The following is a 26,285-nucleotide window of genomic DNA, read 5'->3' as shown; positions in this document are numbered from 1 at the left end:
AAAGGTTCTCAATTTGCCTTTTAGATCATAATGAATAAGAGGGGGGGGGGGGGGATCCTAGATCTGAGGCGCTCCGTGAAGAGGCCAGAGCTTTCCTGTTTTGTCCACCTCACATTTACAGCAGCAGCCAGACACAGCAGATTTTTAGAAACAGAGGGGATTGTGCGACAGCGCGGATTGTGGCAGCGTATCGGAGCAGGGTGGCGTAAATCACAGCGGTATGCTGGGGAGTCAGGGCCACAGGCCACCGGTCTTAAACAAGAGGAAGAGGATGGAGAGAGAGAGAAATAGGAAAGAGGGATAGGGAGTGAGAGACTGGAAGGAGAGAGAGAAGAGAGGGGGACACGGAGAGAAAACACAGGAATACATCTCTCCTAATAGACATCCCTCAGAGTCTGAACCTTTCCAGGGAGGGAATTTATCTGAAGGCCACTTCATGTCAATGGCTCACTCAACCGACCCCCTACTTTCCAAAATGGGAGAAAAGTGATTTCTAATAGCGTCCAAAAAGTGTGGCCCAAATAGTCTGAAAAAAAGCAGCCTTATTTAGAGCCCATTGCCATTGTAGTCCACTAGAGAGTAGGAGTTAGGGGAGACATGGTGGATTAGGGACAGATGTTATTTCAACCACAACAGCAGGAGACTGCTGCCGTTTTTAGCCTGATACCGCCTGCGACAATACAGCTTTTAGCTTTAGGAAGAGACAAGACTGCACTACAGAGTAGGATGACACAGACATAGCACAATGACAGAGGACAGTTAGAGGTGAAAGAGCTTCAGACTCTTTAGTTTTTCAAAGAACGTTTAACCAGCTCCAGGTTGAAAGACTGGATCTGGTACACTGTTCATTTGGAGAGAAAATGTACAGTAGGAGTCCTTAGTGGATACATTAGAATTCATTTACAGGAAGAGTAGCTGAATACAAGTGGTTCAGTCCAGCTTTCAACTTACTCTTGAATGTTGTGTTAGTAGAATGCACAAGGTGCAATTTCAAAATTGGGTAGTGCATCATCAGTTTATCTTGTCATTAGGGTTGCAAAGGGTCGGGAACTTTCCGGGAAATTACTGGAATTTTTCCGGAAAATTTTCCGTGGGAAGTTAAGCCCGGGAATTTTGCTTAAATTCATTTAAAAAAGTTCGCTTTTAACAGTGAACTTTTTTTGGGGATACACATAAGGCAATTCTTGTGGCATATTTTGGTTAAACTATCCCCAATTCAATGGAATTGCAACCCTCTGCATGCACAGTGCATTCTTCCATCACATGTACAGCTGATTCTCAAGATCCTGCACACAAATGAGATGCTATTGAGCCCACACTACTAGACTGTCTGAGCCAAGGACTACATACTTTCTGGTAGGTTTTGATTACAATACTGGGTGGGGTGAATATATATGATATACAGAATTTTTTGTTAACTAGTAAATAGTAGTCTATAGCCAAGTGTGTTTAAATCATTTCTAACTTGTTAATTTCTGCTGGTTAGTTTTTGCTTAGCTTGCACCTGTTTCCATACATGTTTCATTTTAAAACATTTATCTTACAAAAGGAGTCGATTTTGTCCCCCAAATCTTTACAGGAAAATGTCACGGGCACTATCTGATGTGTGGAGACTAGAGGTCGACCGGAATGGCCGATTAATTAGGGCCGATTTCAAGTTTTCATAACAATCGGAAATTGGTATTTTTGGACACCAATTTTTTTTTTTACACCTTTATTTAACTAGGCAAGTCAGTTAAGGACACATTCTTATTTTCAATGACGGCCTAGTTAACGGTGGGTTAACTGCCTTGTTCAGGGGCAGAAAGACAGATTTTTACCTTGTCAGCTCGGGGATTCAATCTTGCAACCTTACGGTTAACTAGTCCAACGCTCTAACCACCTGCCTTCACGAGGAACCTGCCTGTTACGCGAATGTTAGAAGTCAAGTTGCTAGCTAGCATTAAACTTATCTTATAAAAAAACAATCAATCATAACCACTAGTTAACTAAACATGGTTGATGATATTACTAGTTTATCTAGCGTGTCCTGTGTTGCATATAAATCGATGCGGTGCGCATTCGCGAAAAAGGATTGTCGTTGCTCCAACGTGCACCTAACCATAAACATTAATGCCTTTCTTAAAATCAATACACAGATGTATATATTTTTAAACCTGCATATTTAGCTAAAATAAATCCAGGTTAGCAGGCAATATTAACCAGGTGAAATTGTGTCACTTCTCTTGCGTTCATTGCACGCAGAGTCAGGATATATGCAACAGTTTGGGCCGCCTGGCTCTTTGCGAACAAATATGACAGAATTTTTATGTAATTATGACATAACATTGATGGTTGTGCATTGTAACAGGAATATTTAGACTTATGGATGTCACCCGTTAGATAAAATATGGAACGGTTCCGTATTTCACTGAAAGAATAAACATTGTTTTTGAGATGATAGTTTCCAGATTCGACCATATTAATGACCTAAGGCTCGTATTTCTGTGTGTTATTATGTTATAATTAAAAGTCTATGATTTGATAGAGCAGTCTGACTGAGTGATGGTAGGCACCAGCAGGCTCGTAAGCATTCATTCAAACAGCACTTTTGTGCGTTTTGACAGCAGCTCTTCTCAATGCTTCAAGCATTGAGCTGTTTATACCTATCAACTCCTGAGATTAGCCTGGTGTAACCGATGTGAAATGGCTAGCGGGGTGCGCGCTAATAGCGTTTTAAACGTCACTCGCTCGGAGACTTGGAGTAGTTGTTCCCCTTGCTCTGCATGGGTAACGCTGCTTCGAAGGAGGCTGTTGTCGATGTGTTCCTGGTTCGAGCCCAGGTAGTGGCGAGGAGAGGGACGGAAGCTATACCGTTACACTGGCAATACTAAAGTGCCTATAAGAACTAATAATCAAAGGTATATGAAATACAAATCGTATTTCATACATTGCATCTTAGCCTATACCGCTCTGAAATTGCTCATCCATATATTTTTATATTCTTATTCAATTCCTTTACTTAGATGTGTGTGTATTAGGTGTGAAATTGTTAGATATTGCTGCACTGTCGGAACTAGAAGCACAAGCATTTCGCTACACTAGCAATAATTGCTAAACATATGTACACTCCCGGGTCAAAAGTTTTAGAGCACCTACTCATTCAAGGGTTTTTCTTTATTTTTGCCAAGATTGTGCAAAGCTGTCATAAAGACAAATGGTGGGTATATTTTGTTTTGTTTGACACTTTTTGGTTACTCCATAATTCCACGTGTGTTATTTCATAGTTTAGATGTCTTAACTATTATTCTACAATGTAGAAAATAGTCCAAATAAAGAAAAATCCTTGAATGAGTAGGTGTTCTAAAACTTTTGACCGGTAGTGTGTGTGAGACCAATAAAATTTGATTCGATTTAGATATGACAAAATGTGTAGAATTGCAGGAAATATGCTTTAAACCTGAAATTCTCTCCACCACCAAGAGAGGTGTGAACAGTTTGTCTCATGAGCAGTTCTTGTGCACATAGAAATAGACGTGACGTGCGCTGGACGGGGGGTCCCCGAGTGAAAATGTTTGGGAACCCCTGGCCTAATACATTACACTCACAAAGCCTGGAGGAGTCAGAGCTATTTGAGTCATAGACAGTCTCAGGCTGTAAACCAAGTGCATCATTGGATGTTCCAGTAATGGTGAAATATCAGAAGGCTTTATTAGTGCAGGGGGGTGGTGGTGGTGGTGAGAGGGTGACATTTGATTCTGAACTCCAGAGAGAAGACTATCCACCACTGTCCCAGTGAGACCAATATAGACAAGACATCTACATTGGCAGCAGAGGGGGGGGTTTGCTGATAAACTGTGTCGTGGTGAATGAGGGTGTACCCATCCCTGCCTGGACACTAGATACAGCCTCTCCCTGGCCTGGTCTGGTCTAGCCGGGTATCTCTCCACCCCCTCACCAGCCTGCCTGTCAGTGAGCAGAGCCAGACCTCCTAAACATAACCTCCTCCTCCTAACCCTCGCTCTAATCTCCCCAGGTCCTGGGTGACAACTAACAGGCCCTGAGAGAAGGATAAGGACTGTACCTTCACCGACAGACACTCCATATCTCTTTATCCCCATCCCACATCTCCTGACCTCACTTCTCCTCATTAGAGAGGATCCGGGGAGTCTGACTACCAGATCACATGGCGCTCTATACCCAGTGGGGGTTTAATACCGCGAATAATTCATATTTATCCCGAGAGTCCCAGGAAATACCACAAAAATCAGAAGTGCTCATTTAAAGCATTTAAAACCAAGATATGGTCACTATGCCAGAGTTCTCCACAATTCTTTATTTGTATTTATTTTTAAATCACACACACACACACACACACACACACACACACACACACACACACACACACACACACACACACTTTGTAATAGCAGCCAAACAAAATTCCAGTGACCAAAGTTGTTAAGCTTGCTAGATAACCTCCTTTAATGAATGACAGAATATCTCCTATAATTTGGCAAAATTGAGTTGATGATTATACAGATAGCAGATCAGCTCATGAATAACGGGGAGATGAGTAGAATTAGTACAAATCTCAAGGCATCTTAACGGTGACAAGCTGTATATCCATATCGGGCGCGTGGTGCATCGTCCCATGGTGTTTATACTTGCGTACTATTGTTTGTACAAATGAATGTGGTACCTTCAGACATTTGGAAATTGCTCCCAATGATGAACCAGACTTGTGGAGGTCTACCATTTTTTTTCCTGAGGTCTTGGCTGATTTAGATTTCGACGTCAAGCAAAGAGGCACTGAGTTTGAATGTAGTCCTTGAAATACATCCACAGGTACACCTCCTATTGACTTAAATGATGTCAATTAGCCTATCAGAAGCTTCTAAAGCCATGACATCATTTTCAGGAATTTTCCAAGTTGTTTAAAGGCACAGTCAACTTAGTGTATGTAAACTTCTGACCCACTGGAATTGTGATACAGTGAAATAATCTGTTTGTAAACAATTATTGGAAAAAAATACTTGTGTCATGCACAAAGTAGATGTCCTAACCGACTTGCCAAAACTCTAGTTAACAAGAAATCTGTGGAGTGGTTGAAAAATTTGTTTTAATGACTCCAACCTAAGTGTAAGTAAACTTCCATACATACTGTAATGTATGTATGCATGCATGTATAATATATACACACACACAGTTTGTTGATCACACATTCTCTACTGAAATGCTCATATGGGCAGCAAATACGAGACAGCGCAGAGAAGCAGGGGAAATGTTTGTAGCGGTATTTTGACATGCATAAACGAGAGACGTGCTTTGATAATGCTACCTATGGAGTACAGAATAAAGGTAGGAACTTTCATGCGAGACAAGAGTCAGGATTTTGGGTGTCAGTGGGATTGGGACTGGATATGAAAATAGCCTAGGCTCTAAGATAGGAGAAGATGGACAATTTATCATGCCTCTGAATTGTTAACAGACTTCATGGTCTGACAGATGCCCATGTAGTGAATTGTGCATATGGCTATCAAATTTGTGAGCGCTTGAAGAGTCACGTGTTATTTTATAGGCTATACTGTAGGGGTTTCCGGTAGGGTTTATTAACTGCATACGTGTGCCCTACGGCAGTGTCCATTGTGCTTTGAATTTATGGCAAATATGCTACGTTGTGGCTTCTATGCTACAACCTGTTTGGATAATGTGCCATTTAATTTTTTGCAAGTCTGCTGCTACACATGTTGTTTATTTGTGTGGAATTTCATTAGTGCGACATTGGGGAAAATGTTTCTAATTTCTCAGGTCTTGTCCCAGGAGCCCAGTTACCCCTAAAACCCAGCCTGTCCAATCACAACAGTCCAGGTTGACATTCACACACCAGCCCTCACAACTTACACACACACACACACACACACACACACGACTCACACTGGCAAACAAACTCCCGTACTAGTGAGAATTACACCAGTGGCCAAGTGAAGTTGGGATTGCAGCCTTGAGGTTTTCCTGTCAGGCACAGGGAGAAGTGAGCAAGCTACACATCATTAAATGATGGTTGGGGAGGTGGAATGGGAAAGAAGGGATTAGGACAGGTAACTGCAGACTAATGGGGACAAAGCGTCATGGTTTCATCCACCATTAAAGAAAGACAAAACAGAGAGAGGCCGAGAGAGTCTCACAGTAAGCTAATGCTTTGGAGGGTTTCACTCAACCACAGTAAAAACTGTCTTCACTGTGGTTCCCTCTCAGAGAGAGACATATCTTATTTTGTGGTTGGCAAGAATAATGTGAATTTTTGCTTACTGTACATAAATCAGATCTACATAACAATGTGAGATAATTTGATAATATCCTGCACATGTTACATCAATGTGCAGGGCACATATTTTATAATGTGCCTTAGCCATAATATTATTTCACATTGTGAAATTCCTTTTTCACATTGTGTAAGAGCCAGCGAGAGGCTGGTTCTGTCCACACGGGGCAGTGTCAGCCCCTCTCCTCCCCAAGTAGAACCTCTGTCCTTGGGTGTTGTTGGGTAACGGTTAGGCAGGCTGGGACAGGCCCGGGCTGGAACTACACCTGAAACAATAAAAGGCCTGGTCTGAAGCTCTGCTGCTACACCTGAACCATCCACACAACCAAACTGCCTCCTGTGTGTTGCTGACATGCGTGTCAGGTTCTCCACGGACTCCGTTTTCAGACGGTGACACATAACGAGTAGCTCATACCCTGCCCACAACTCAATTTCTCAAACAAAGCAAAAAATCTAAGTGAAATAAAAACTATTTCATTACAATGGGCCCCTGAGATAATGCAAATACTTTAAAGTCAGGACTGCTTACAACAGTGATAAGGTAGGAACACAAACTGTTTTCAATAAATTGCAGTATTATACTATAGATTGACCGCTGAGCCAAACTTGTGTCTGGTGAACTGAAGTGCTTCCACTCTAGCTGTCAGTATCTATAGTCTACAAAACTAAACTATTTATAGTCTAGTCTCCACTAGTCATCTGAGAAGAGTTGGAACTCCTTTGCTCCTCCTCCCATCCCACCGCCCTGAACTGTTGAACTGCTGAGCTGGCCTGATTGGCTGACAGCCCACATGTTTGTTGAGGGGCCTGTCTCCTCCATCATCTCTTTCTCCCTCCCTGTGTCTGTCTGCTGTCAGTTATTGCACTGCAGTTACAAAGCCAATAAGAGAGAACTAAAATCAGACCACATACCCTCTAAGAGTAAAGGACCAAAGAGAGGCATGGGGGATGCTTATATTAGGTAAACAAGAGATGGGATTAGGCCTAACCTATTGAAATTGCTTTCCTCAAAAAAAATAACTTTTCTGCAATGAGGTGGGGCATCATAGTTAAAAAAAATTATAATAATAATAATAATAATAATAATAATAATAAGTTCATGCTCAGGTCTGTAGCCTGCCTGCATGTTCCAGCTCAGCCAATATAATTTTGTGATTGACAGCTCTCCTGATCCTCTGCAGCCAATCAAACACTCCACTGTCAGTTAACATTGACCAAGCGCTTCCCTGGTCCTAGTGGGGTAGAGGATGTTAGATTTAAGAGGTGGGGCACGACAGGCTGCCTCACTGTTTTACATGATGACCTATATCTGCCTCTTCTCTGAACACATTCTCAACTCAGATGAATTGTTCCTTTAATCCCCTTCAGCAGATTCAGCACACCCCAACCACCACCCCCAAACACCAACTATGGACTGGAAGTCCTACTACAGTCAGAAGAGTGTTGGGTTTTAGTCTGTTCATATTTTATCTACACAAAGCACCATTTGGAGATCAGAGAATCAGAATTTAACATGCTGTCGCCATGGTGATGTGAATAAAGCAGATGAACATTCCCACCCTAAACATAAAAGCCACAAAATAATGTCACATTCAGTGCTGTTCTTTCACAGGAGGATTGACAGAGTACTTAAACAATAGTGAAACACCCTGCAGAACACGAGTCACAACTGAGCCTTTCTAGGAAAAACATGTCAACGTTGTGCAAGTATAAAAACACAGACATTGAGTGATGCCCTTGTGTGCCCACCGAACCGCTGCATCGGGGCTAATTGTGTTAGTTCACTGAGAGGGGGAGGAGTAGCGAGAATTTGGCCAGAGCAGAGAGCCTATCTCTTGGTTGGCTTCCACAAGACAGACAGACACACCAGCTGGCAGGGCTTTATCAGGCAAAGTGAATTTGGGACCATGCAGAGAGAGTTTTTTGCTTCAATGATGATGAACTTATGACAGATGTCAAAAGGTCATGGACTAGATAATGACTGCCGCCAACATTTCTGCAGGGTGGCTGATCTCGTGGATTAAGATCTGATGGCCTTCAGGCGACAGGATTTGTGGATCCCTACATGCTAGGTAGTGGGCAATACTGCAACCAATACATGTGGATATCCCTAAATAGGAGAGAACCAAGTAAAAAAAAATTTTTAAAACGTTCCTAGAGCAATTATGGTTCTTCTAAATACTTGCGTCACGGTCCGTACTTCATCGGGGGTGTTTACAGTTAGGACTACGTGGACAAAGACATTTCTGCTTTGGACCTGTTTGTAACATGGCTTCCCAGATAGACCAGTGTGTAAAGGTGGTGAGTAGCTGAGGAGGAGAGACCCTCCTCAGTAATTATGGAGTCCAGAAATAAAACGCTGGCAGAGGCGGCGGTGGTGATGTTCAGAACACATCGTTCCCTGCACCGCTCCATTCACTCTCTCCCTGCTCTTTCCTCGCGGCTCAACCCCATGTGCTCACAAGCGGCCGGGACTATTAAAGGGCCCAGATAGTGTGGCACATGTAGCCGTGTTGCCTGAGAGGGAGAGATGGGGCTGATTATGACTGCTACAGAAACTCTATTCTCTGATCCCTGGTCATCAACCACCACAACACAGTTGAATGTTTATGGTGTTCCAGAATTGTTTAGAGATACAAAAAATTGTATTATGTGAAAGACAAGAAACTGCTAAAAGTAAAAAGTTAACCTTACCACAATGTATGAGAGTAAAACTCTCAAATAAACAATTATTTTTATGTGAGTGAACTACACGGAGCGAAAATATAGACCAAAACATACAATGTTCCATACACACAAAGCTTATTTCTCTCAAATATTGTGCACAAATTTGTTTACATCCCTGTTAGTGAGCAATTCTCCTTTGCCAAGACAATCCATATACCTGGCAGATATATCAAGAAGCTGATTAAAGAGCATGCTCATTACACAGGTGCACGTACCTTATGCTGGGGACAATAAAAAGGCCACTAAAATGTGCAGTTGTCCCACAACACAATGCCACATGTCTCAAGTTGAGGGCTCATGCAATTGGCATTCTGACTGCAGGAATGTCCACCAGAGCTGTTACCAGAGAATTGACTGTTCATTTCTCTACCATAAGCCACCTCCGTCTTTTTAGAGAATTTGTCAGTACGTCCCACCGGCCTAACAACTGCAGACTAAAATATATGCCCTAGTGTGGGCGAGCGTTTTGCTGATGTCAACCTTGTGAACAGAGTGCCCCATGGTGGCAGTGGGGTTATGGTATGGGTAGGCATAGGCTACAGACAACGAACACACCTGCATTTTATCGATGGCAATTTGAATGCACAGATACTGTGACAAGATCCTGAGGTCCATTGTTGTGCCATATCCCCGCCGCCATCACCTCATGTTTCAGCATGATAATGCACGGCCCCATGTAGCAAGGATCTGTACACAATTCCTGGAAGCTGAAAATGTTATTCTACGGCCTACATACTCACCCGTTGAGCACGTTTGGGATGCTCTGGATTGGAGGTTGAGCGATTATGATTTTTCAACGCCGATACCGATTATTGGAGGACCAAAAAAAAGCAGATACCGATTAAATCGGACGATTTTTCAAATTTATTTGTACTAATGACAATTGCAACAATAGTGAATGAACACTTATTTTCACTTTATATAATACATAAATAAAATCAATTTAGCCTCAAATAGATAATGAAACATGTTCAATTTGGTTTAAATAATGCAAAAAAGTGTTGGAGAAGAAAGTAAAAGTGCAATATGTGCCATGTAAAAAAGCTAACGTTTAAGTTCCTTGCTCAGAACATGAGAAAGCTGGTGGTTCCTTTTAACACGAGTCTTCAATATTCCCAGGTAAGAAGTTTTAGGTTGTAGATATTATAGGAATTATTGGATTATTTCTCTCTCTATACGATTTGTATTTAATATACCTTTGACTATTGGATGTTCTTATAGGCACTTTAGTATTGCCAGTGTAACAGTATAGCTTCCGTCCCTCTCCTTGCTCCTACCTGGGCTCGAACCAGGAACACATCGACAACAGCCACCCTTGAAGTTACCCATCGCTCCACAAAATCCACGGGGAACAACTACTCCAAGTCTCAGAGCGCACCCCGCTAACTAGCTAGCCATTTCACATAGGTTACACCAGCTTAATCTCGGGAGTTGATAGGCTTGAAGTTATATACAGCGAAGAGTTGCTGGCAAAACGCACGAAAGTGCTGTTTGAATTAATGCTTACGAGCCTGCTGGTGCCTATCATCACTCAGTCAGACTGCTCTATCAAATCAGACTTAATTATAACATAATAATACACAGAAATACGAGCCTTAGGTCATTAATATGGTCGAATCCGGAAACTACTGATTTTAAGAAAGGCATTGATGTTTATGGTTAGGTGCACGTTGGAGCAACGACAGTCCTTTTTCACGAATCCGCACCGCATGGATTATATGCAACGCAGGACACGCTAGATAAACTAGTAATATCATCAACCATGTTTAGTTAACTAGTGGTTATGATTGATTGTTTTTTTATAAGATAAGTTTAATGCTAGCTAGCAACTTACCTTGGCTTCTTACTGCATTTGCGTAACAGGCAGGCTCCTCGTGGAGTGCAATGTAAAGCAGGTGGTTAGAGCATTGAACTAGTTAACCGTAAGTTTGCAAGATTGAGTCCCTGAGCTGACAAGGTAAAGATCTGTCGTTCTGCCCCTGAACAAGGCAGTTAACCCACCGTTCCTAGGCCGTCATTGAAAATAAGAATGTGTTCTTAACTGACTTGCCTAGTTAAATAAAGGTGTAAAAAAATTAAATAATGGGTGTCCAAAAATACAGATTTCCGATCGTTATGAAAACTTGAAATCGGCCCTAATTAATTGGCCATTCTGATTCATCGGTAGACCTCTACTCTGGATGGATGTGTAGGACAACATGTTCCAGTTCACGCCAATATCCAGCAACTTCACACAGCCATTGAAGAGGAGTGGGACAACATTCCATAGGCCAATCAACAGCCTGATCAACTCTAAAGGAGATGTCTTGCGCTGCATGAGGCAAATGGTGGTCACACCAGATACTGACTGGTTTTCTGATCCACATCCCTAATTTTTTAAAGGCCTCTGACCAACAGATGCATATCTGTAGTCCCAGTCATGTGAAATCCAGATTAGGGCCTAATTTATTTATTTCAATTGACTGATTTCCTTATATGAACTGTAACTCAGTAAAATGTTGCATTTATATTTTTGTTCAGTGTAGAATAAAGGATGCCGTTTCAGCACTCGACAGGAGACGAGGCATGTCCCGCCCAATTTACAGTGAATGTAGCAAGCAGCGAGGCTTTAAAACAAGGTAACCTATTTCCTTCTCAAAGGGCATCATAATTCCCAACACAAACATGCACTGGTGTTCACCGCTGTGACACACACACACCCCACATGTCTGGCCTTGTCCTACATTAGATCAGTATTTAGAGGAACTGGAGAGAGATGGTTTCTGGTTTGCATAGAGACATTGCCTGCTCCCAACCCTAACCTCTCCTCAAACAGCCTGCGGACATAAAGTAGGCTAAATGCTTCCCTCCCCGACCAGCACCCACAATTAACCTCTTCCAGGCTCCCGCCCAGCACAGGGATAGTTCTCTCCAAAACCACATGTGACTGGGTTGGGTCCAAAATTCACTAAAACACTGCCTGGCTGGGACTATAAATAACGATAGCCTTGCACTAGGCTAAACCTCCCCTCCTTTACCTGGTCTAAAAACACACTCAAGGTTCAGGCTGCTGCAGGAATGGGCTGGGCAAACAGATGTACTTGCAAGTTGTTTTTGTGAGGAGCTGGATGTTAAGTCCCTGCAGAACTACAGCTATCAGAATCACAACAGGTCATGTAAGCTAACATGCAGTGGTACAGACACTCTCAGATCATGTCGGAGAGAAACTCACACAGGAATCATGGCAGTGTGTCTGGAAACTTAGGTTGTGGGGGCCGACTCAGCCGAGGCCTTTTCAAAGCAGGTCGTAAAGCAAAATGAAGCAAGGCGAGGGAGAAAAAAACCTGACGTTTAGAGTTTAATTAAAGGGAACAGACGACTCCTCCACTCTAGTTTAGAGAGAGGATGGAAAGAGGTGTGTGATCTCTAGAGCAGACAGAGGAGACCAGGAAGGAGGGATCCAAGGTGCAGATTACTCTCCTCCTCCAACCATCCTCTGCTCTCCTCCCAACCATCCTCTGCTCCTGTGAAGCTCCTAAACAACAAGCTGCTGTGTTATTGCCATGACCGTATACTGACTCCACAAACAACCACGAAATTAAAAGCACCAAACACCAAGACACAAACAGCGGAAGTCATGGAAAAAACTAAACTAAACTAAACTACTGTATCTGGCCCTGTTAATGGGAAGAGCGTGGGTGGAGGAGGGGGTGGTGTGGCATTACTGACACCCAAACAAGTGGCTTCATTTAGGGCCCATCTAAAAACTGTTCATAATAGTCCTGCTTAAAGAGAACAGGCAGCCTGAGGCAGACAGAGGGCCAGCCCCAATCAGGCATGGTGCTAACCTTTCATGCTGCTCCTAGCAGGCAGCCACAGCTCCATCACACTCCAACTACTGCACTCTCTGAGGACCAAAGGAGGAAACGACCACACACACACGCACTTTTAACTGCTCTGGTCAGGCCAGCATACCACCGTAGTGTAGATACACTTGGCATGGTCCAGGAACACACACACAGGACAGCCTACTACGGGAAGCAGGCAGGATAACCAAATAAACTGCAGAGGGAAGCCAAACACAGACCAGCCAGCCAGCCAGCCAGGCCCTTCAAAACAACTGCTATAACAACCTACAGGAAGGCAGAAGCTATTTCTATGAACAGCCCGCCAGTGTCCCCCCTCTCTGGGAGGTAATGGTCCAGCATAGCCTGAGCAGCACAGCACTGTCTCCCCTCTTGATATGACTGGGATTACCAATGACCCAGACAGGGCTGTCTGATGTCTGAATAACAGAACCACAGCAGACTGGACTAGCCTAAACATGCAGACGCCTTTCTCTCCCTTTCGGTTCTCCCTCTTTCAGACATTATAATTTTTTTTATTTGACCTTTAACTGGGCAAGTCAGTTAATAACAAATTCCTATTTTCAATGACGGCCTAGGAACATTGGGTTAACTGCCTGTTCAGGGGCAGAACGACAGATTTGTACCTTGTCAGCTCGGGGGTTTGAACTTGCAACCTTCCATTGGACTGGGTGGAAGTAGAGGGGCAGAGGGGTTACTGACAGCTGGTTCTCTTCCTCCCATTTCAAGAGCCTGTCTGTTTGTCCAGAGCAACATGTGGACCAGCAAATACATTTCCCGTTTCATAACCACTATCCCAAACAGAACCAGGCGTTTATCCCTGAAATCTGAGCAAGAGATGGACAATAAGACAAGTCAACTGCACAGTTAATGCATTCCCATGGCCGATAATACAAGGGATGCTGCAGTCCTCTCCTCTGACCAAGCAAGGTTGTATACTTACATAAGGCCAGGAGGAGAAAGGCCAAATTCTCGCATGAATAAATATGACATTAAACTAAAATCAGACATCTAATCCGATCGCAGCACGAGAGTGACATCCCTAAGCCTGCTTTGCTGTCACTGTTCTGACTGGGGGGGATAAAGGGCTGAGGCTAAAATGACTCTACACCCCGGTTTAAAATGCTCAGGGGACACAGCTTTTTACACAACACTGGTGGAGAGGTGAAACATCTGTCATGTGGGCCTCTCTTCAGGAGGAGTCTGCAGTGCAATGAGTGGTAACACAACGTGTTCCTGTTCCAGGGGGGAGTTCTCAGACGCCCTGTGGTAATGAGGGGTCTGGGTGGACCAGAGGTTCAGACAGTACCCCGTGGCTCAGTACCTCATGCTGCTGTGGTAGACAAACAAACACCCAGTATACACAGGAGGGATGCAATGACCGACTAATAGTGCAGAGAAGCTACAGGCAAGTCTTAAGGAGTTGGTTGGGATGTTTTGTAAGTTGCGGCCAATGACAATTAGTCACATACCTGGAGGGGGGGGGGCTACACCTGGGGGAAAGGAGGTGCATGTTGCCAAAAGAGACGCTTGTTAACAGACATGCTAAATGGTCTCTCCAACAACCCATCAGCATGATGAGAGGGAGAACGTTATGGATCTAAGAAACATTTCACAGAAGATTAACTTTGGATACAACTCCAATCTAAAATGGCAATACTTTCAGATGAGATCTAACCGAGTCAGCCTGGGCCTTCTCTACGTCTCTATACAGTCCACAGTCTGGGCTCAGCTTTCTGTAGGGACTTCAGAATTGACTGACTGGCTCTCTTCAATACTCTGGTCTGGAGTCACATCCTCTCTGGGGAATTAACTTATACTTACTGGAGAGGGTTGTTTGTTTCAATGCTTAGTAAAAGCACCACCCCACTTTGTTTAGTAACGACAGAAATATAACAAAGCAGCCGGTTCACTATATAATCAGTCCAGTCCAGACAGTGCCCCACGGCAGGGTTCTGTTACAGTGTGAATGACATTCCTCTATTCAGACCATGCCAAGTTTTATTCCTCAACAGATGTATTCTTCAAATAGAGTCTACAATTACAATAACACTTCCCCTGAACGTCTGTTGTGAAAACTCGATTCCAAGTCAAAGGAGTAAAAACAATAATACCAATTTGTTCACTATGGTCCTTGCCAAATTAAGTGATAAACTAAGAGACAAACTTGGACAAAGCCGTTTCCTTCTGACAGCCGGTCCTGTGGGTTTGTACTAAGTAACAGAGCCACTGTTTTGGCTAACGCCGTTACCGGTCTCTAGTTGTCACAGGTGAGTGTGCAGAAGGTTATTGAGGTTATGTACACAACACCACATTAAAAACGGGCCACACTGCGACGACCTTGGCCTAAATCACCCACCTCCTCGTTCCCAACTTCCCTGTATTTATTTCAACTGGGGGTTTTGCGAAAGAGGGGCTGTCGTCGTCTGTTTAAAGTTTAGTCGGTGTTCGGCACTGGCATTGTCTTCAAAAACAACATTTCCTCCCAAAACGCGAAAAAATAATAAGTAATGTATTTTGCTTGGTTAAAGGCAGGAAGTCTGCTACATTAGTGTAGTTGAAGGAAGGATTCTGATGGGGCACATTCAACATTACATTTTTTTAAAACTCTATATGACTGTTTTAATTAATTATGTGCATTGGGGGGGGGGGGGGGGGGGTTCAGTTAAAACAAACAAGCAGTGCTTTCAACCAGAAAAAAAAAAACATTTGGCTGTACCTGAAAATTGAGGTTAACGAGACCCCTAAGGTAAACTTATGTTGACTGTGTGGCACCCCAGTAACATCTTAAGTGAAACACGTGCCTAATTTCTGCCTATGGGCATTTCCATCTGAAAGGACCCGTGAGCACCAACATGAGAAGTTCATAGGAGCAAAGTCTATCGTTTGGGGAAATTAAGGCACAAATACATTTTTCAGGCATTTTCCATCTTAAATAAATGTGGCATTAGTAAAGGCTTTGATTCCTGGATCAGATGCACAAGGGCTCTTAGAAAACATCTACCAGAAAAAATTAAGTCTTAAAAGGTATGGGTAATTCCACGGTTACAGACTTGGGCCGAGACTATGCCAAACAAAAACCTGAGGGAGACTTTACCGTAATTCTGTGACCAAAGTTATCTGCACAGTTCTTCCATTAAAATGTGTTTTTATAAATGTTTGTGGAAATTGTTACAAGTAGTCCTTGTGCATAGAGTTGTATGGTTTGTTAAACCTTGAAATCAAGTGGTTTTGTTTGGCAAACATTTAAGTGAAAGAACTGAGTCCATGTGTAATTCCGTCACCGTGGAATTGTCCCAACACAAAACAATAAAAACCCATCTATGCTTTGCTTGTATACCAGTGGTTGGCAACAGGTGGCCCATGTGCCAAAAATGGCCCACAAGTTATTTTTATTTTGGTCCCCCAAAAATATCAACAGTTTAAATTCAGGAAATCTGTTCAAGTATTCACATAAATAAGAAAAAACTAGACGTGATCATGTCTATGTAATCAAGGTAAAGTGCCTTCAGAAAGTATTCATATCCCTGGTCTTTTTCATCATTTTGTTTGAATATAAAAATGGATTGAGATCATGTCACTAGCCTACACACAATTTTACAAATGAATAGAAAATGAAAATCTGAAATATCTTGAATATAACTGTACTAAACCCTTTGTTATGGCAAGCTGATATAAGTTCAGGATGAAACATTTCCAAAACAAGCCACATAAGTTGCATGGACAGTGTGTGCAACAATAGTGATTTAACATGAATTTTGTATGACTCATCTCTGTACTTCACAGATAAGTGTAAGGTCCCTCAGTTGAGTAGTGCACTTCAAACAGAGATTCAACCACAAAGACTAGGGAGCTTTTCCAATGGCTCGCAAAGAAAGAAGGGCATCTATTGGTAGATGGGTAAAAATGTAAAAACAGACATTGAATATCCCTTTGAGCAAGGTGAAGTTATTAATTACACTTTGGATGGTGTATCAATACACCCCGTCATTACAAAGATACAGGCGTCCTTCCTAACTCATGAGGCCAATGGGCCAATGGTGACAGTTACATAGTTACATAGTTTAATGGCTGTGATAGGATGGATCAACATTGTAGTTACTTCACAATACTAAATGACATTGAAAAGGAAGCCTGTACTGAATATAAATACTACAAAACATGCATTCTGTTTGCAACAAGGCACCAAAAGTAATACTGCAAAAAATATGGCAAAGCAATTAAGGTTTTATCCTGCATACATCATATTATGTTTGGGTCAAATTCAATACAACACATTAATGAGTACCACTCTCCATATTTTCATCAACTGTGGTGACTTCATCATGTTATGGGTATGCTTGTAATCATTAATGACTGGGGAGTTTTTCAGGATAAAACAGAATGGAGCTAAGCACAGGCAAAAATCCTAGAGGAAAACCTGGTTCAGTCTGCTTTCCACCAGACACCGGGAGATGAATTCAATTTTCAGCAGGACAACAATCTAAAACACAAGGCTAAATCTACACTGGAGCTTACCAAGAAGACAGTGAATGTTCTTGAGTGGCCGAGTTACAAATCCGTTTGAGAATCTGCTTGAAAATCTACGGCAAATGTTGCGCAATGCAGGTGTGAAACGTTCTTAGACTTACCCAGAAAGACTCACAGCTGTAATCACCGTCAAAAAATATTCTAACATGTATTGACTGAAGAGGTTGAATACTTATCTAATGAAGCTAGTGTTCTGTTTTAATGTCTCTTCCACTTGGACATTAAGAGTATTTTGTGTAGATCGTTGACAAAAAGTGACAATTAAATCCATTTTAATCCCACTTTCCAACACAACAAAATGTGGAAAAGGTCAAGGAGTGTGAATATTTTCTGAAGGAACTGTATGAAATTGTTATTTTCAAGTAACATTTGATTTTGGCCTTAGATCTGGTCAATTCGCAGTGTACAAATTATTCTAATTATGTTCTGGCACCCCAGACAACTCCCCCTGAAAAAATAAAATAAATAAATGTTTAAAAAATAATAAATAAATAAAAATCGGCCTGCGGCTGAATCTATTGCCTACCCCTGACGAAAACCATGTGTGCCAGCTATTTCATTCTGTATTTATAATGCAATTAGAATCAATTTCAATGAAAAGTTACAATTCACAAGTTGAACCTTAACCCTATGCAGCCATTAACATCAGCTTGGTTTACATTAGAAGTTGTCAGGCCAGAGCTGGTCCAAAGACTAAAGCCTGTGACTCTATATGACCCTCTTCAAAAGCAGTGCACTATATAGTGAAAAGGGTGACATTTCAGACCCAAACTAAAGCTCCACCACTGCAGTGCCATGGAGGCCACACAAAGCTCGCCCACTACAGCTCTTTGACCCACAGCTAATGTGAGTGACCAGCAGGGCCCCATGACTGGACAGCTACACATTGTCTCAGGCAGGGAGCCTGAATACAGGCCTGCTTTCCACTACTCCTTTGCACAAACTCTTTTTCCTCTGTCCTTATACTCCGCTTGTATCTTTCCCAGCTCCCGAACTGTAACAGTCATACACTAGAATAGACTGTTCCAGAGTTCCCCACGGTCTCTGCTCTATACGTCACCAGGACAGTCCTAATACTGTTCTTCCTCCGTGACCAGTCGAGGCCACAGCTTCAGCATCTCGGCAGTTTATTGATCATTAGTTTGCAAAACAGACGTGGCTCCAGTAACAACATGAGCTAGGAAATGACATTAGGGAATTATTCCAACTTCCTGGATCTCCCCATTTTACAGGAAAATATTGTATAACAGCAGGTGCAGAAAGATCCTTAAGCCTCTCCCCCTCAGTCTGAGTTGATCATCCTACAGCCTCATAACTCACTGAACAATGGACAGCACAGGCAGGACGGGTGAAAGCCAGCTGCACCAATGAATGTGTCTACTGACTGATCCCTCTACACCAACAACAGGCCTTGTTACCGGTCAGAGAGAGAGACACCCTTGTAAAAGCAGCAAGGTCCCCACACTCACACAGGGACGGGGGTTGGGAAAGGTAGTTGGGGAAGAGTTTGAATTAAACCAGGAGGGGCCTCCGAGTGGTGCAGCGGTTTAAGGCACTGCATCGCAGTGCTGGAGGCATCACTACAGACCCGGGTTTGATCCCAGGCTGTCTCACAGCCGGCTGGGACTGAAAAACCCATGAGGTGGCGCACAATTGGTCCAGCGTCGTCCGGGTAATGTGAGGGTTTTGCCGACCAGGATGTCCTTGTCCCATCGCACTCTAGCGGCGGGCCGGTCGCAAGTTGCACCGTTTCATCCGACACATTGGTGGGGCCGGCTTCCGGGTTAAGCAAGCAGTGTGGCAAGAAGCAGTGGGGCTTGGGAGGGTTGTGTTTCGGAGGACGCAAGGCTCTCGACCTTCGCCTCTTCCGAGTCCGCACGGGAATTTCAGCGATGGGACAAGACTAACTACCAATTACCACAAAATTGGGGAGAAAAAGGGGTAAAAGGTTTTTATTGATCTTTTATTTAAAAAAAATCTAATGTAAACCAGGAGGAAGTGGAACCTCTGCGGGGCTCTTCCAGGTTCAGTTCCCCCCTGGACTAGTCACTACCCAGAGATCTGAGGGTCTTCGGGGATCCCAGGAGGAGGGGTGATGTGCACCTGTAACACATCAATGGGTCCTTCTCATGGCAGTGGACCATGGAGGCGATCTAGTTATCCCCCCCCCCCCCCCCCCCCCCTCTAACCTGGCCCTTGGGGCCTTGTCGGACTTTGTCTACTCTGATTGGCTGGGTCAGATTTCATGTGGTGAGAGAGACGTCTCTATAAACTGACAGGCAGTGAAGGGTTCTGGGCTGTGGAACTCCATTGTCAGGGACATTAACCTGCTCTGTTCAGTCTTATAAACCCATTCCAGAGTTCCACTCAGGAGGGGTGTTTTGCATAAATCATTTCCTTTCCAGCTTTCTCCAAGTGTGAGGTCACGCAAAACCGAGTGAAGAAGAATGCTTAAGACTGTTGCTGTTGTGAGCAGCATTGTTGTCTCAGAGGTTACGGTCAAGTTAAATGTTTGTTCAGTCAGTGTGCGGGTCCAGATGACCCATACTGCATTAGAATAGGATCAGAGTGACGGAGTCATGTCTCTGTGAGGGGCCCTGAGAGAGGCCTGTTCTAACTACTGACCGTCTCTGACAGAGGCCTGGATTGTTCTCCGGGTGGTCCGGAGACGCTTGGACAGTGTGACTGACAGGAAACCTGTGGTGCTGGTTAACACGGTGCCCCTGTTGCACTGCTGGTACGACCCAGGGACCATTTACTCACAGATACACAGGCAGGAATACACCTCAGTATGACTACAAGTTAGTAGAACAATGGCCTCAAGACATAGCTCCTGAATGTTAACTCATCCCCAAAGAAACTACAGAGCAAAAATCCCCTAAATAGTACTCATGCTTACACCATGAGTTCTAATGTAATAAGTTCACCTTTCCCTGCCACACACATACGAACACTTTACCATCTTTTCTTAACTCTTCAAACCACCTTATTAGACCTTCATTCTTTATTAGGAGAGGATGTGTATAACCTTCCTATGGTTTCTTCATTCTGTATAAAATGATAGACTACTGGAGAGGCATCATTTCAACAGACAAATCCTTTGTGTCAGCAATGTGCTATGATAACACCCCGCTTTGTTCAGCCTCTTATATTACAATCAGTGGGAGTAGTGTCATAACACGGACTGTAGCAGTATGTCGTGAGACAGCACACCAGGAAACACAACACAGCCAATGACGTGAACATTCCACTGAGGATTTCACATGAAACATGAATGATGGAGTCACTTGTATGCTGGGGCCCGCTGCAGTGGGCTCCCCATGCCTGGTATACAGGGGGAAGCGGCCTCCACATGCCTTGTGTATATGGGGGGTGGGTTCCCATTCAGTGTTTAGGAGTGTTGCATTTGGCTCCGCTCAGCCCTACACAGTGAGAAACCTCTCATTCAAGCGGGGCTTTTGTTCTCAGTAATGTCTGGTATGTCAGCACACTGGCTCCCATCGACTTCTTTCTATTGGCTGCATTCGCCTGCAAGAATTTCCCTTTAAGATAGCACACATGACTGAACCCCCCCCCCCCCCCCCCCCCCCACACACACACACACAGAGGGCCAGCAGTACAGGACAGCCACCCCTCCAGTGTGAGGCAAACAAAAGGATTCCGACAGCTAGTGGTGAGAAAACAGACCCAATTCATTACATAACCACTGACGACGTAAAAGGATTGTTGCTGACAGAGAAAAGTGCAACACCATACAGGTCTAGTGGAGCTGCTCCTCACCTTGTCTCTGTATGAAGACCCGGAGCAGTGGGTGGGCCGTAGACACCGCCTTGCAGAAGTTGTCGTCGTTGTTGATTGGCAGCAGGTCTCCGTGGATGTCAGCGTAGCCAATCATGACCTCCATGTTGGAGATGCGGTGAACGTGCATGATGAGCTTATAGAAGTCCTCAAACTTCCCCGGTTTGAAACGGTCCACGGAGAACCGCCGGAACTCTGCTCCATACTGCAGGGACAACACACAGGGATGACTTAGCAAGAGTTGCTATGGGTGACAGAGCACAGCACTGAACCCCGTTTGAGACTCAAGTACAAGGTCGGCTCAATCTCATCGATCTGGCCTATAAACCTACAGTAAGACATAAATAAACCTGGGTGGAAAAGATTTTCGGGGCACACTTAACATACTGCGGGTATGAAGAGAAGTGATTTACAACAGATTCACGTTGGAGAACAATCTACTACCACCAAGGTTATGACGTTCAGAATTGAACTGGCAAACTGCCAATTCTGTTTTGTCAGACAGACACAATATTCATTCAGGACGTCTAAACAACATGATGATTCTGACCTTCACAGACAGTCTAACCAATATAAAACGGTCTACACATTGTAACACAAGTGATGACACGGGTAAAAACCAGAGCCAGATTGTTACAATGTGACTGCGACGCCCAGGTCTTTGATTTATCCCACTGAATCAACAGAGGGAAGTGGAGGTTTAGGCTTGTCCCAAATGCACCCTTTCCCCTATATAGTCCACTACTGTTGACCAAGGTCCCAGGTCAAATGTAGTGCACTTGCACTATATAGGGGAGCAGGGAACAGACTTTGACAAAGGAACAATGCAGGTGAATGAGTCAGCAGTAAACCGGCCTATCTGGATGAGAAGACGCAAACACAGTTCAATTTTGTTCTGACGTTTACACAGTCTTCTGTCTGGGCAATATTATATGGACAAACTGACTGCACACACACACACACACACACACACACAATGTTTGCTCAGACAGGATGCCTAGAGGCGTGATTGTCTACACTGGCCTGTCATTGTGTGTGTGTGACTGGACCACCACGAAGAGCAGCTGGGTTGACCTAGGGGTCACAGCTGTGGTCATGTGACTGACACAGCCAGTAGAAACTCTAGCACTGTATGCGTGGGCACTGGGCCTGCATAACACAAGCTAGGCTTTGTCTCTGACAATAGCACTGTCACGTTACAACATAGCACTGTCCCATTACAACCTCAGTCATTTGTGAATGGTGGCGCGATGTGCTGCACTCTGCTGTGGCCCGGTAATTATTTGCTCAGAGACGAAGGTCTGAATGGCAGTTTGTCCTAGAGGGAGGCCTGGGTTAGACTGCTGGGAGACCTTTGTTAGACTGGGCCTGTCATGAAGGCTGCCATTACTATGTGAAATATCATCGGAGCATGTTGGTGAGGCAGTGCAATGCCAGGTGTGCCATCCAACTCCTACAGATGCCAAACACACACACAGGCAAAGTCGCACATGAGCACACACTACAATAAATCAGAAATGGATCCTTCCATTAAGCAATAAGTGATGAGTTTGTGACTGTTCTCTCTCAGCTTCTGGGTGAATGAGGTCTTGTGGGGGGGGGGGGGGGACTCACATGACTCAACGGTTATGAAAAATGTAAATCAGAAATCTAGAAGTGTTAGAATGTGTTAGTCGTTGAAAAGTAGGTGGTCAATGGTATTTTTGTAGGTTACTGTGTCATCCAGGTGACTGAGCTGTTGGAACAGCCTGTGTATTAAAGCAGAACAGGCCCTAAAGGGTATCAGCCTAGACAAGTCTAGACAAGGCCATGAGCTAAATTTGAATCAAAACCTGAAAGTAATACAACACACTGACAAAGCACCCCCCCCCCCCCTCCCCCCCCCACACACACACACACACAGGAGAATGTCAACGGGTCCAGACAGGTACAGACTGCTCAGCCAGTACAGACAGCTCAGCCATTAGGCCAACACACTGGCGTTTCTCCCCCGTGACAGTCAGTCTAAACTGCTCGGCTGACCTATGGACAGTTTTGCATGGAGATGAAAACGCCAGTGGTTGAGAGATGAACCATGATGGGTGAGGGAGGGAGGGAAGAGGGTGAGGTAGATACTGTCGGGTGAGAAAAGACATGCTAACAGTATCATCTTACACCTCTGCAGATAACACCTGCTGCAGAGACAAACCAGCCCGCTGCAACACAGCTCGCCTTTGAGAATCCCTGTTGTTCTAGTCTGTTCTGTTGTAGTCCGGGTTTATCAGAAACAGAACAATTCCCCTGAGAACAGGTTCTCATCCTGGGTCAGTGAGAAGCAGGAACTAAAACCCTTTGTGACATCACCAGGAGACTGATACTGACTCACTCCATCAGATAGTGGTGAGAGATGGTGCCTGGCTGATGTAACACTCCAACAGGCCTGAATAGAGTGGTGACGCTGAGTATGGATGTTGTGTCACTAGAGGACACTGGTTGACTCACTATCACTACGACAGACAGTTCTGTGATGACACGTTTAGTCCTGCCCAACCTAGCCCATCCCACTATGGCTCTCGATGACACATTTCTCCTAAAGTTTCCCCCTCAACCTGTCCGAGGTTGTGTTTAAAACACACAACACCCAAAAACAAAACTTTAAACTGCTTGATCCTGAAGGGGTTCCCAGGAGAGAGAGCCCAGAAGGGGGGGGGGGGGCTAACTCTCTCCCAGGGCTCCTGAAACAGGGCCTCCTTTCACCACAGACAGAGAGACAGTGGGTCAGCAGCATTCCAGCCCTGGTATGAATTAGAGTGAGGCTGAATACTAACTCTGAATTAGGCTGAATACTCACTCAGCCCTCTGAGACAATGGAGGGGCTTGGCTCTGCAGCGGGCATGGTGCCATGATGCACTTCACCAACAAGAGCCTTGAGCCTTCATCAAAACACAGCCAGCCACAAATTCCAAAACCGCACAACAAAAATGATACAACCTGCCTAAGTGGACAAGCTGTGAAAGACACCTGCAAATGCACTAGACTCCAGTTCCATTTTAAACCTTGCTTTATACGAGAGGAGGACAGAGAGGAATGATGGAGGAACCGGAGCAACATACCATAGCAGTAAAAGAACACACTATCAGTAGAATATCTTGACATGTCAGGATGGAGGAAAGGCAAGACATGGGCCAGTAGTTTAGAGATCAGGTATCTGAACTTATCTATTATACTTTCAACAGCACCTTTTCATCTTATCACCAGTCTGTCTGTTGGTTGGTTGGTAGGTAGGCAGGTAGGTAGGTAGGCAGGCAGCTGCCACATACTCTAGACTTAGAGTGATGTTTACAGTGTGAGGGGAAGAGGTAGCTTCACACAGAGTCAGATCCCCAGCAGGTCAAGAGATGCTTGTCCTAATAACTAAAACACTCCATGCCTGGGGTTTCTGGCATTGCTGCGGAAAGTAGTTTGGGGCTGGAGCTGCAGATGGCTATAGTCGGTCCACTAATACAAGACTATTAAAGCCCAGTACACTACCTTTGTGAATTCTTCACATACACGTGTTTCTGGCCCAAATCGATAGATGACTAGATTGTTGTTTTGCAACAATGAGAACAGATTTGTTAAAATAACTGAATTAATTGATGTTAGGACTTGTATTGGAATGTTATTTGTTTGAGAAAGCACAGCTATGATATATATTGTAAGGTCGGTCTGTGTATTGCCGTGGTGTTTTTGAAATCCACACGCTGTCAGTGTCAACTAGGTTACTTAGTAGCAGCAACAACAAAAAAAAGTGTAGTTTCAGAAAGTATCCATGTCTTGACTCTACTTACTCTCTTGCAAATTAACAGGAGTCTTTCGTTCTAATAATTAACACGTTTAACACGCAAAACCAGTTTTTCTAGAAAATCGTGACAGTAGTGAAAAAACATGCTGCCATGGCATAAGGATTTACATGATTAGTCTTCAGCGGGTTTTCCCTAGAAGTTGCCTTGTGAAAACAGTTTTACAACCAATACTTCATTTAGACAACTGGCTTAATTGTTGAGAGTGCAAGTTTTCCCATAGCATGTGCCTGGTCAAATCTAGACCAGTAGTTGTATGGTCTGCAGTCTCCACCACCCCCGAGTCCCTTTTGCCACAAACCCCATTCCAGAGTATGTGAAGTAGTTTAGGCTGATTTAGCCAAAAAATAATAATTTAATGCCTAAATGGGTGCCATCGATAGGGTAGTCCGCTTACCTTGCTTTTCACTTCAACCGCGATGCAGTCCAAGTATTGCAGGGAAGATTGGGATTTATTGAAACTCCGATTCATTTTTGGGGTTCGAATAAAAGTTGACCCGCTCGCCCACAGAAAAGGGGCTGTTTGGTTCTATGTCCAGTCGCCAAACCCCCTTAGTCCCGCGTCGTTTAGACAGCAAAGCGTATCTACAGTTTACTTGAGTTACTTGACTACCTCGTTATTTGACTACCTTTTGTGCTGTGGTCCGCGACGCATTGGAGAAACTCTAGGGTGAAAATAAAAAAGAAGAGAACAAATCGGCGCCTTTGACTTGGGGGAGTGAGTTTTCAGATGACATCATCGAGCTCCTCCGTGAATGTTTTCAGCGTTCAACCCTCCCAAAACACCAACCCTCCGAGACGCCAGGGACGCGAGGCCATCACAGTGTATAGAAATCCATAAAAATATGTCAATGAGGAAAAAAAACATCTCATTATTATTATGCAATAATGCCCGAGGAGGTGTGGCAAACGTTAGAAACCACTTTATAATAGCAATAAGGCACCTCAGGTGTTTGTGGTAAATGGCCAATATAGCTTAGCTAAGGGCTGTTCTTAGCAGGATGCAATGTGGAGTGCGCCATTAGCAGTAGAATATTGGCCATATACCGCAAACCCTTGAGGTACCATATTGCTAATATAAACTGGTTACCAACGTAATTAGAACAGCAAGAACAGTCAAAAGTAATGGTTTGTCATACCCATGGAACATGGACTGATATTCCATGGCTTTCAGCCAATCAGCATTCAGGGACGAGTTGCATCATCCCTAAGAACACCTCTCAGCCTTCATACAATGGCCATATACACCCCCAGGCCTTA

At 44.0% G+C, this 26,285-nt stretch overlaps 1 protein-coding gene across 1 annotated transcript in view; it reads right to left on the bottom strand.

Moving 5' to 3' along the window:
- LOC109903538 (partitioning defective 6 homolog gamma) overlaps nt 1-25,919 on the bottom strand; it is a 36,150-nt gene extending 10,231 nt beyond the window's left edge. Inside the window, exons 1-2 of the mRNA XM_020500309.2 lie at nt 25,423-25,919; nt 21,187-21,409 (exon numbers count right to left, since the gene is read on the bottom strand). Of these exons, the coding sequence (XP_020355898.1) occupies nt 21,187-21,409; nt 25,423-25,497 (298 nt within the window). The 5' untranslated portion in view covers nt 25,498-25,919. The remainder of the gene's footprint in view (nt 1-21,186; nt 21,410-25,422) is intronic.
- Between the last annotated feature and the right edge of the window lie 366 nt (nt 25,920-26,285).

Source organism: Oncorhynchus kisutch, linkage group LG14 (genome assembly GCF_002021735.2).
Source record: "Oncorhynchus kisutch isolate 150728-3 linkage group LG14, Okis_V2, whole genome shotgun sequence".
Lineage (NCBI taxonomy): Eukaryota > Metazoa > Chordata > Actinopteri > Salmoniformes > Salmonidae > Oncorhynchus > Oncorhynchus kisutch.
This window is presented reverse-complemented; position numbering and strand designations above follow the sequence as displayed.